Genomic DNA, 12,243 nt, shown 5'->3' with positions numbered 1-12,243 from the left:
GTTCGGTACGTTGCTAGAGATAAGGGTTTAAATAGATTCAGACAATCCTTAGGATTTATTTTCTCTCTAATTTATTCTAAACCCAGTTTTCTCTCTTTTAAACAGGTGGTACAAACAGCTGCAGGAGAAGGAAGTCTTTCATTTAGTCTTTTCTTTATCATTCAGTAAAACCACAGCTGAGTTCATAATCAGGCCCTGCAAATTCTAGCAAGAGTCCACAGATGAAAAAAATGTCTTGATTCATTTATGCAACAAATTCTCCCTTTCCACTTGTTCGGAACAAACATTTCATTGACTTGGTGCAATCATTACAATCATGCTACACTCCACCCTGTAGAGCAGACATTGCTGGATACAGTAGACAAGAAGTAAATTGAAGAGCTCACAAAAAACATTGATGGAACATTTGTTAATCTGAGTCTTGATGGGTGGAACAATGTACACAATGATCCAGTAAAATGTGCTTGTGAGACAGAAGAAGAAGATGGGGTTGTCTATCCTACAGAAGCTATTAATACACCAGGAAATGGCCATACAGCAGAATACTTAGAACACACTGAACAAAAATTCAAGTGTCAAATATATAGTTGTGTCACAGACAATGCTGCCAATGTAGGCAAGATAAGAAGAAATCTAGAGGATAATGAAGGGAACCTGAAACTTGTAACATATGGGCGCAGTACTTGTTTGGATGCAATGTTCATTTGAAGAGTTAAGTACAACTCCAAGAATAAAGAAAAATCTTTCTGAAATTGCAAAATACTTCCATAACAACCACCTTGCTTCAGCTTCACTGAAAAGAACAGGAGGACCCAAAAAAATTCTCCCTTGCGATGAAACGATGGAATTCAGTGGTTGAGTGTTTTGATCGATTTAGTAAGAACTGGCCTATTCTAATGACAATTTATGAAGAAAAAATAGTGCCAAAACAGATGGAACTATCACAGCCAAAGCAGTCAACAGACTGAAGAGAAATGTAGAAGATTCACTGAATATATTGAAGCCTATTTCCATAGCCTTGGACAAAGCAGAGAAAGATTGCTGTTGTATTGCTGATTATTTAGGTGTAAATATGAAACATGTCTCCATAAGAGAAGCGTCTGTATCCAAAACATTTAAGGTTATTTTGTTTAATAAATATAAATGTTATAATGCTGTTTTCTACTTTTAAATTCCAGTTACCATCCTAATGCAGCTTGATGCAAATCATGAGCAAAATGTTAATTATCTAAGCAAATAAGCAGTATATTATTCACCATTTTCTTCTTATACTAAAAATGTACAAGAAACTGACAATATTAAGCTATCCGAGAACCAAATGGATGTGCTTGAGAGACCTTCCATAGTTGAACCAGCACATGGTTAAGTGGTACCAAGGACAGGAAAACACTTTACAAAAGTGACACTACAGCACTCTAATGGGTAGCAGCATAAATGGCCTCCTGAAAAGAGAACACAGTTGCCTACTCAATACCTTCTATTCCTTCTTTGTGGTATGACTATAGGCCACCACCTATGTTTACTATGTACTTCCCATAACTACCTTTCCCATTCTCTATTAATATAGGTGTTTGCCTCATGGGAGTTTACAGAACCCACCTGTGCTGTGAGAATAAGCTCATTGATGATATGAGCTGCATGCTGACACCGATCAGGAAGCCCCATGACCTGCGCGACTCTTTCAGGACTAATCCCATCATCTGTGGAGGGAGAGGTGACAAAGACTTAATTAAAAAGGCCCACCCACCAAATGAAGCTTCCCTCCAGTATGGCTATTGCCAGTGTTTTCCCATAGGTAGATCTGTTGTGTTGGACCTGCCATCTTTCTCCTCTATCTTCAGACCTTCCCCGAAGCCACCTACGAACCCATGTTGATTATCTGGGAAGAGTCTAATAGTGGAAAGGTAACACTTTCACATGCAACATGATAAACCTTGAGAGAGATTGGCTAAAGGTAGCCAAGTGACCCAGAGGAAATTATTTGAATTTGTCAAGTCCTTGATCCCTAAAAGCCAGGAATATCCTGGAGTACTTTAAAGTCAGGAAACAAGGTTTTTCCGTAATCCAATTCTTTGTATCAATTAACTACAAGACCAAGACATTGCTGCCATAATGTCTAATGTTTTGAAAATGAGGTGTATACAATTTCTTTCCTGTATCACAGGTAACACACAGAAAACCTCTGTAAAAACAGCATGAGGAACCAAGGAGGTGGCATGTCATTTAGAAAGGGGCACTAAAGCTGTATCTACTGTGCCGCTGTTAGGTCTCCAGGGTAGTTAATCTTTGCAGGCAAGAGAGAGCTCTTCTGCCAGCAAAATAAATGCACGCATAAAAAAAGTGCTGTCCACAGCAGCGCTTTTCATTGGTAAAACTTTTGTCGGCTGGGGCGTGTTTTCTTCACACCCCGACTGATAAAAGTTTTACCTATCAAAGTGCAGTGTAGACACAGCCTAAGTAACTACAAGCAGACAGAAAACTAGCTGCTGTAGATTAGCACTAAGCAATAAAACTGGGCAGTCCCTGCTTCACAGTGATCAGAAAGCAACAGACCTTTGTTCTCACACAAACCTGGTTTAAACTGAATCCTAACGCCAGCATCATTCTGAATCTTTTTGATCATTTCTCCATTTCTTCCTATTACAATTCCAACAGCAAACCTAGGCACAGAGACCTGATGGGAAAAGCAAAGCATTGTGAAAACTCAGAACTGGCATATATTATACTTGTTTTACAAGAGGAGTATTCATCCCACTTATGTACCATGCCAGACCAAATGAAGCAGCTCCAGGCTGTAATGTCTTATCCCTCTTAAGCACAAGTGTATGGGCAATTTTCAATCCTTAATATTTCTACTGGCCATAAACCCCTTCCCCTATCAAACTTAGCCCTCTGCATTACAAGAACGGCATTTCCAAAAAAACAATTTTGGGAGATGGAAGTGCCACCCGCAAGCCCAAACAAATGCCCTCTCTGAAAAGCTGGTGAGCCTCTTCTGGTGGATGGGTGCAACATATTTAAAGGCAGGGAGCACTGTGAAGGAAATAAATCTCACTGGCAATGTTTGAACTTAAATGGTCTCCATCCCTCACCCTGGGGAGGTAACCAAAGCACGTGTGAAAAGAAGATACCTCTATGCTGCCTCCTCCCATTCTAGAGCTGAAATCACTTCGTACGCCTCGGAAATCTGCCTGATCTTTCTCTCGGATGATCTCCAGTACCATTTCCCTTGCTTGCTGTGAGGAAAAAAATTATGGTTACCTTTTAACTCATGTCTATCCCACTTTCCATCTTGGTGCTCATGGCCTCAATGATTAGGAGGCATCAAGCAGAATTGCTTCTTATATTAAGCAGACGGAAATTCCTTCACTTTGGATTTCTTTCACCATTTTAATGGAGATCTGTTTTGTATGGCATCCTCCCTTCCTCATTAGAAATTTGATAGTTATTTAGAAGGAAGATCCCCATGTGCAATTGTTTAAAATGTCTTTCAAAAAACATGGACATTTGTTTCTAAAATATAATCTTAACTGGGATTTAAGGAAATTCAAGACCCTTGCTGCTGAACAGAACTCAAACCCATACATGCTATTGCAGAAGCCATGATGGCACATTAAACTGCAAGTCCACTAGAAGATGGGGAGGAGGAGACAGGAAGGAAAAGAAGAAATACTAGCTACCAAACATGGTGAAAAGTAAGCACCAGAGAACAACCCTGGTAATCTGTGAAGGTTTTCCTACAAGAGCGAATAATCGTGTGCTTGTTTCTGAAGGCCTTTCATAAGCTACTATACAGCCCACCTAGTGAAAGTGTACATTGCTAACAAACCTATAGTAGCCACCATTTATAGAAGTGTACTTATTAAAGCTATATATCAAACTTTAGGTTCCATGCATTACCTGAAGCAGCACGGCCGATATTTGGTGGTTGTGTTAATAAGATATAGGGGAAGGTGTCCCCTCAACCTTTTACTGAAGCAGAAATCACAAAAAAGGTTGACATGGAAAAAATAAAGTTATTGGCATGCTTTAATAAAAATCCACCATTTGCAAAATTATCTGCCAAGTGCAACTGTTGTAGCATCCAGAGTTTGTTAGGTGCTCAAGGATCTAGAGTTTGTTAGGTGCTGTGCAAACAGACAATCCCTGCCTTGAAGGGTTTGCAGTCTAAGATCCTTTAATTCTGATTTGCATGGGATTTACTGCTCAGGAAGAACATGGAAAAATATGCTGAAGCACATAGAGAAAGGCAGACAGAGGGGCAGTCTAGAGAGTGTTAAGTGACAGGTGAGATGCAGTTTGGTTGAAAATATAAGAGCGCTTTTAAATTTGTCTTATAGATCTACACTTTTGTAATGCTCAGTTTATGTAGTTTATGAATCATCATTCATCAAATTGAAAGCTGTATTACTAGCTAGATAGACCTAGGAGTGTAGGAAAGGATATTAGTCTTCTTCAGGAATGACTTGAAACACCCTATCATTGTAGGTGTTTCTAAAGGCAACCAGACACTCAGCTCCCGCAGAAAATCAACAGGAGTTGGGTGCCAAATGCTTCTGAAAGATCTCGCCCATTGTTCCTATGCTTGGGCAGGAACTGAAAATTTAACTTGAGCTGTTGGGTGCAACTTGGTGCAACAAACTGCTGTACCAGCCTTTTAATGTTTTGAGAGTTGTCTAACTTTAGATTACTGCGCCAGCCTCTAGTAAGGCACCTCATCAGCACAAACTGCTATAACTGGTAGATCTAAACATCCACTATGAAGCATCCTACCACCTCCAGAGGGATTGTGGGATTAAGCTCTGAAGTCACGACTATACGTTTTAAGTACCTAGCACAATAGAGGCCCTGGATGCAACTGCAATATAAACATTGAATACACTTAACCTTTGGTGCCAGGATTTGTTCTGCTTTCAAATTACAGATGTTAACTGGCTGTCTGAGGAATTAAACATTCAAGTTACACTAGAGTCTTATCTATAGCATGTGTGCCAGCACCTACCTTCATCAGTAGACGTTTGGAATGAACAGCAACCAACATTTTCTAACAAAGCATCCACAACTTTATTTAACTCCACTACATGCTCACAAGCACCATCAACAATTCCACGGTCTAAAGGTTCTGTTAGCACAATTATGCAGAATCACATGAAGTGTTTTTTACTCCATACCTGTACTTTAAAAGCATCTCCAGTAATACGGAGAGGTTTATCTGCTCCCGTCGGTAATGGGCCATCTTGGATCATAACCATTTTCACACCTGTTCGCTCCTGCAAAAGCCACACAACACTTGAATCAGCATGGTCCCTAAACAAGAGTGAACAGTAGGTGTCCAAACTTTGGTCACTAAATATTTATATGGGTCAGATCAGCAGCCTTCCAGCATGCTGTTTGCAGATGATACTAAACTGCTCAAGATAGTTAAGACCAAAGCAGATTGTGAAGAACTTCAAAAAGATCTCACAAAACTAAGTGATTGGGCAACAAAATGGCAAATGAAATTTAATGTGGAGAAATGTAAAGTAATGCACATTGGAAAAAATAACCCCAACTATACATACAATATGATGGGGGCTAGTTTAGCTACAACGAGTCAGGAAAAAGATCTTGGCATCATCGTGGATAGTTCTCTGAAGACGTCCACGCAGTGCGCAGAGGCGGTCAAAAAAGCAAACAGGATGTTAGGAATCATTAAAAAGGGGATAGAGAATAAGACTGAGAATATATTATTGCCCTTATATAAAACCATGGTACGCCCACATCTCGAATACTGCGTACAGATGTGGTCTCCTCACCTCAAAAAAGATATTCTAGTACTAGAAAAGGTTCAGAAAAGGGCAACTAAAATTATTAGGGGTCTGGAGAGGGTCCCATACGAGGAAAAATTAAAGAGGCTAGGCTTCTTCAGCTTGGAAAAGAGGAGACTAAGGGGGGATATGATAGAGGTCTATAAAATCATGAGTGATGTAGAGAAAGTGGATAAGGAAAAGTTATTTACTTATTCCCATAACACAAGAACTACGGGTCACCAAATGAAATTAATAGGTAGCAGGTTTAAAACAAATAAAAGGAAGTTCTTCTTCACACAGTGCACAGTCAACTTGTGGAACTCCTCACCTGAGGAGGTTGTGAAGGCTAGGACTATAACAATGTTTAAAAGGGAACTGGATAAATTCATGGTGGCTAAGTCCATAAATGGCTATTAGCCAGGAAGGGTAAAGAATGGTGTCCCTAGCCTCTGTTCATCCGAAGATGGAGATGGATGGCAGGAGAGAGATCACTTGATCATTGCCTGTTAGCTTCACTCCCTCTGGGGCACCTGGCATTGGCCACTGTCGGTAGACAGATACTGGGCTAGATGGACCTTTGGTCTGACCTGGTACGACCGTTCTTATGTTCTTATCCTATTTTTTAAGCAATCTATGATACTCTACTTTACAAAACTGTTCTACAGCCTAAGCACAGGACTGCAAGGAGGTGCGTGTCTTACCACACCGCATTCTAGTGCGGAGAGAGAACTGCAAACAGAAAATCCAACTTCTGTCTTTCCATCCAAGCGTAACAGGGAGATAAGAACCTTTCTAAACACTCAATTACACAGTGTGCCAGATACCTTTGGATGATACGGCCAAAATTAAAGCTCTCAACCAAAAAAAAAAAAAAATCACAATTACTATCTTGGCATAAATGTATTTCTGAAGCCCTTTATAGCCTTGAAAGATGTGTAAAGTACACCAAGATAGAGAAAAAAATATATCCAGGAACACTGATTTACATACGTGTTCATGGGGGTGGAGGGAGAGAAGAGGAGATTAAATACCAACTTCACCTACAGAAGTAATTAATTTGATGAAACATATCCTTGGGAACAGCATAGCAGGCATTAAGCAGCTTCACCAAGGTACTTGAATATTGACCTGGGACACCCTTTGCTATGCGTCTCTTATAATGCAGACAAACCTACACTAGGAGCTCAACTGAGAACAAGATCATTCCTTTTGTAACTCAGGGCTGGATTTGAACCCAGATCTCTGAAGGTGAAAGACTAACATTAACGTCCTACAGCAGGGCACCAGAGGCTCTTTATTTTAAAGCACACTTTCTTGATCTCTATTGGGTCACACACCACCTTCTTAAGTTGTTGTGAAGTGAATGGATGGATGGAACACCGAGCTCACATACTACCAGAGGTACGTGTACTACAGTTTGGGAACCCTTAATCTAGAGGAACTTTCCCCTAGCAAAGTTCCTTGAAGTAAAAACATCTTGCACACCTGCAACTGTTTTATTGTTTCGCCTCCTTTGCCAATGACTAGACCCACTTTGGATGCCGGGATCAGAATCTCCTGGATCGTACTGTTGCCATCAACATCGTTGTGAAAGCCAGGTCCATTCCGACAGCGATCCACTATCTGCCCCAGTAGTCTCTTTGCTTGTCTTTGAAAAGAAGCAAGGACAACGACCATTAGACAACACTGTTTCATCTGCCCAAGAAACTAAGAACCATGGGAATGTGAGACATTTGGGGAGAGGAGAAGTGAAGAGATGAGAAGAAAACCATGGTTAGCACAATGGCTTTTATGCTTTGGAACACCAATTCCCCTTCACACCACCTATCGGCACTTTGATTTCTAAAAAGTGGAAAGGGTAGGAAACAGTGCATCTTGACCCCTTTGATGCTTACACATTTTTAAAGCATTGGCTTCACCACAGCTTAGGTGCATCACATTTTAAGTGGAGTCAAGAAGAATCTCTAATGCCTAAAATCCCAATTTTACTGTTAATATAAATCTTTGTAAATCGCAACCACAACCTCACTTCCTGACTGAGGCAGGCAAGGAGCGCTGCTCTGATACAGTAACACAGCAGGTTAGACCATCACCCTCTGATATGAGACAGAGCCACAGGTGAATCTCTTCTTCTCAGCCTACTCTCCCCCAGCAACACTTGCAGCCTCCCTAGGGGCTGCTACGGTTGTACAGAAAATGGGGCAGGGACCTCACATAGCAGCGAGGGCAGGAGATTAAGTGCTGCCTGTGAAAGCAGGCAGATGACAAGGCCAGGAGATTGCTCCCTGGCAGCTTTATAATGGCTGAGCTGACTGGCAGTGGCTTTCCATCTTCATGGTAATTGCTGCCATCTACCTGCCCCTTCCCTTCACTCAAGAGGCTGGAGCCAGGTCAGCAGTCACCCATTTGCACTTGGGTGGTGTTCTTCCTCTCTCCTCCACTTAGCATCCAACCATCCCGTGTACATCACGACTCTGCAGCGCACGCTGCAGAGGGAATTATCCCCTTCAGATGCATTCCCCTGGGAGTGTCAACTCAGGGGGTGGGGGGACCTGACGGCCTGCGTCCACCAGCAGAGCATCACCCCAACCTCGGGCCTCAATCAGGAAGCAAGCAGGAGCTGGAATTTCCAGAAGTACATTTCAGATTTGAAGTTAACAGTTGGGTTCTTGGTTGTTTTTAAAAAAGCACAAAACCAATCTTAAGTATTCATAAAGCCGTTAAGTTAATTTTTTTGATGGAAAAAGTAAGGAGGAGGTTAAAACAGAGGGCACATTGAAACACAGCATCATCTGCCCTCTGTTTTAATTGTCTTCCTTACTGTTTCCATTACAAAAATAATTTTATTAAAAATCTAAGGGCTTTATGAATACTTAAGGAAATATTATTATTATTATTATTATTATTTTAAAACAACCACCTAACTGTTAAGAATATTGGCCTGTTATTGAGCCTTCTTCCTCATTCAGCTTCACAAGTTTAAAGAATTGGGATCACTTGAGACTGCCTAGGATAGGAGTATGTGTTTAGCTGCATATTTCAGAACTTTAGGTGTTAAGATCTGCTCTTATCCGTTTTCCCCAAGTCTCTCATCAGGCATTACAGCTTTTTAGTATTTTGCTCTTGTTCTGAAATATTCTTCACTAGAGGAAAAAAAAGCCTCAATACCAGCAAAACCATATTGTTTGCCCTATAATGTGTGCTTGCCAATTACACTTATTCAGGTTCAATGCTTGCAGAATTATGGTAGAGTGAGGGGATTTAAGCATCCTTAGATCTCATAGAAATGGAAAAATAGTGAAAGTCTTCTCTTGAGAGAGACAGTCTTTCTGCCTACATATTTTTATCAAAATGCAACTCAGCGATTCCCAGATGGATTTTAAAAAACCCACCTACCCAAAGGTTGGGGAGAGAAAGAGCAGCTCCATATGTTAAGTGTGTTCCTGTAAGCCTGAGGATCCTGGATTCAGTCCCAGCAGGAGGTCCTCAACTGGTTTGTGAGAGTCTCAAACTCAGCTCCTGGGAAGGGGGAGGGAGGAAACACTGTCCCTAAATTTTCTATAGGCCTACAGAATAGAAACCTCTGCTGGATTGCCAAATGTGTGTTTACCATGCAGGGACCAGAGTTCAAATATTCAGTTCAGTCCTTCGCTTCTAGCTGGCAGCAATATGGAGAAGGCATCCTGATGGACCTCATGCTGCTGTGGAGCAACACCTCCAGTTTATTCAGGAGTGCAACTGACAGGCTCTGGGGGCCTTATGCAGCCCCTCTTCAGCTGGAAGGATGGCCATCTCAGTAGCAGTGGGAAGGCAGAGGGGAGAAGAGTGACCTTTAATGGCTTAATTTAGTATCCTGGAAACTTGCAGTTAGTCAACTGCATGCGAAGTGCCCTAAGAGCAACCCTGTGAAATGGAATTCCATGGGAATTTCTGCAGAGGGTTCAGCAGACTAACTGGAAAAGCCTTTGATGAGTAAACGTCTCAGTGTTAGAACAAATGGCTCTAGAGTCTGGTGACCCTAAAGCTTCTATAGGCCAATATTTGCTGATTGTGGCTAACCAAATAGCAGCACTGACAGAACACAGTGGTAAGGAAGAAGAAAAGAAAGAGAAAAAAGAACAAAACAAGACTCACTCAATGCTCTCTGGTGTTCCGGTGAGCACACAGGGCCTCTCAGGCATCCCACCGCTGTCTGTGAAGGGAACAAGAACATGACAGGGATTGGATATTTCACAACTCCTGAATCGCCAGCAGTAGCCGGCCAAGCAGGCAGATACAAGCAGCCTAGGCACAGCCTACAGAACTAGCTCTTTTGTGGTTAAAAGAGGCAGTAAAATCTACATGATCCTTTATGGATTGCACGTTACAAGAGGGTGGTTAGAGACATCCAATCTCAAGAACAAAGGGCAGCCTCAAAGTACACACAGTTCTTGTGTGAAGCAATCAGGTTCTATACCTGCTGCAATTCATTATAATTATGTATCTGGAAATAAAGCAAATATTTTCTAAGTATCTTATTTATCCTTCAATCACCCTGCACACTCACTCCTGCTTGAGTATTCAGTCTTGCTCCTGTGGCATCTTAGACTGATATGATTATGGTGTTTTCCTACACTTAGTACAACTATATATTCCACGTTAGCTTTCTTTTAAGTGTCACACTCCTAGTAAACAAGTTGTTACATGCAATTCAATTGGATTAAAAAAACTGGCCAGCTGCTTCAGTGACCAAAGGGCAGCACTAAAATGTTCCCTTTGCACATAGAACATGTTAATGAGAATTCAGAGGTATCCAGGAGCAACATATTTCAAAGACAAAATGGATGTTTCCTTTATTTTTAAATCTCTCCCTGACAATTAAGATTAAAAATGCAGAAGATAATATTTTGCAATAACTATATAGTAACACACTTCTGTTTTCCCATGGAGGGGCGGGAGGGGGAACAACACACACACTGACTGACTATCTTCACAGAAAATAGTATAAAGCAAGAATACGCAGCATACCACACAAGATTGGTACAGTCTCCTTTTTAGTTTGAGATGGATCCTATCAGGAGCAACTCCTGATCTCTTGAAATTTCAGTTTCCAAAAACTGACAAGACTAAGCAATTAAATACAATCCACATCTGATCTCTCCAAAGAAGTGCCACTGGAAGACAGCCCTAAACAGGAGCATTTCCCATCTCGGTAGGGAACAACATGGACTATAATTTAACACTTAAGTTGCATCTGCTTCTTGATTAGAGGTAGTCCCCAGGTCTGTTTTCTGTGCTAGTATGGACATCAGTCCTAGAACAGAATTCCCTTGTGCATCATTTGGTAACCAGCGATAACACACATGAATGTGATGCACAGCCAGGTCTCCACTTCTATTGGACATGCCATATTTCAATGCCACACCTTGCTTCCACTACACACAGAAGCTCTTACCTGGAGCAATCTGAATTTTACAGCCAGACTCTGCCTGGATCCGTGAGATCTGTTCACCGCCCCTGCCGATTACTGAAACAAGTTCAACAAGTGTCAATTTCCTGTAGTCCTAGCCACGAGCAGAGTATCTGCTCCATTTACTCCATTGCAACTGGCAGTAAAGGGGAGATTGTATTCCAAAACTGTAAAACAGGCCTCCATACTTTGGTACACAGAAAGCCAATGTTATGGAGAATCATTACTACAATTCAGCAAAAAAAATTAATTGTATTTCCTTGTAAAAACAACTCTTACATTGAACTGGGAACACATGGTAGGTAAAAATAAGTTACTAAACAGAGACAGGCCAGGAAAGGTGTTTTAAGGTTATTGTCCTGTGACAACCTGCACCTCAGGTTTGACAAGAAAACATGGCTGTCCTGATGATTTTGCAGCCAAAGCACAGGTATTTTGGGTGTTGCTTTTTATTTATTTAATTGTTTAAAAGAATTCACTGTCCCTCCTTCAAGAGCATGTCACCGGTTTGATCTACACTTTAATACACCTGGGTTTTATATTGAAGTGCCATGCCAGACCTCAAGCTGAACATGAAAGCTAGCCTCCCCTGGATCCCCGAATGACGACTGTGTTCCACACAGTATAGCAGGGAGAGAACATGCACAGCCAGCCATATACACCTTTCCCAAAGAGTAACATGGAACACAGCTACAGGTCAGCCAAGTTAGTCAACATTCTCCAGTAGAGGGCCAACTGTGGCACTTGCTTCTGCTAGTACCTGTCTGAGCTTGAATCTTTATCACCTTCTTTAGTGTGTGGCATGAAGCAACTTTTTGCCCAGGCCTTCTCCTTACGGAACTACCTTCTGAACGGCCAGCACCTGGCCCCTAAAAGAGATTGGAGTGGGAGGGCATAGGGGGGAGGAAGAAAGAAAAAAGAGTGCTGCTCCTTTATAAGAAACCAACAAATGACTAAAGAACTGAGCCAGGAAGAGTGTTTTCAATTTCAGCTTCAGGTTGGACA

General features: G+C 41.5%; 1 protein-coding gene across 12 annotated transcripts in view; it reads right to left on the bottom strand.

Annotated features, from left to right (window-relative positions):
- The window catches only part of FUBP3 (far upstream element binding protein 3), a 58,081-nt gene that overhangs the window by 20,716 nt on the left and 25,122 nt on the right, over positions 1 to 12,243 (bottom strand). For all 12 annotated transcript variants that reach the window (XM_030535190.1, XM_030535193.1, XM_030535200.1 and 9 more), the window contains 7 exons: positions 11,224 to 11,295; positions 9,924 to 9,981; positions 7,275 to 7,437; positions 5,172 to 5,270; positions 3,132 to 3,236; positions 2,572 to 2,674; positions 1,600 to 1,700 (listed from right to left, as the gene is read on the bottom strand). In XM_030535190.1, the coding sequence (XP_030391050.1) occupies positions 1,600 to 1,700; positions 2,572 to 2,674; positions 3,132 to 3,236; positions 5,172 to 5,270; positions 7,275 to 7,437; positions 9,924 to 9,981; positions 11,224 to 11,295 (701 nt within the window). The remainder of the gene's footprint in view (positions 1 to 1,599; positions 1,701 to 2,571; positions 2,675 to 3,131; positions 3,237 to 5,171; positions 5,271 to 7,274; positions 7,438 to 9,923; positions 9,982 to 11,223; positions 11,296 to 12,243) is intronic.

This window comes from Gopherus evgoodei, chromosome 16 (genome assembly GCF_007399415.2).
Source record: "Gopherus evgoodei ecotype Sinaloan lineage chromosome 16, rGopEvg1_v1.p, whole genome shotgun sequence".
NCBI lineage: Eukaryota > Metazoa > Chordata > Testudines > Testudinidae > Gopherus > Gopherus evgoodei.
Note: the sequence above shows the minus strand (reverse complement) of the source record. Positions and strands in the feature narration are given on the sequence as shown.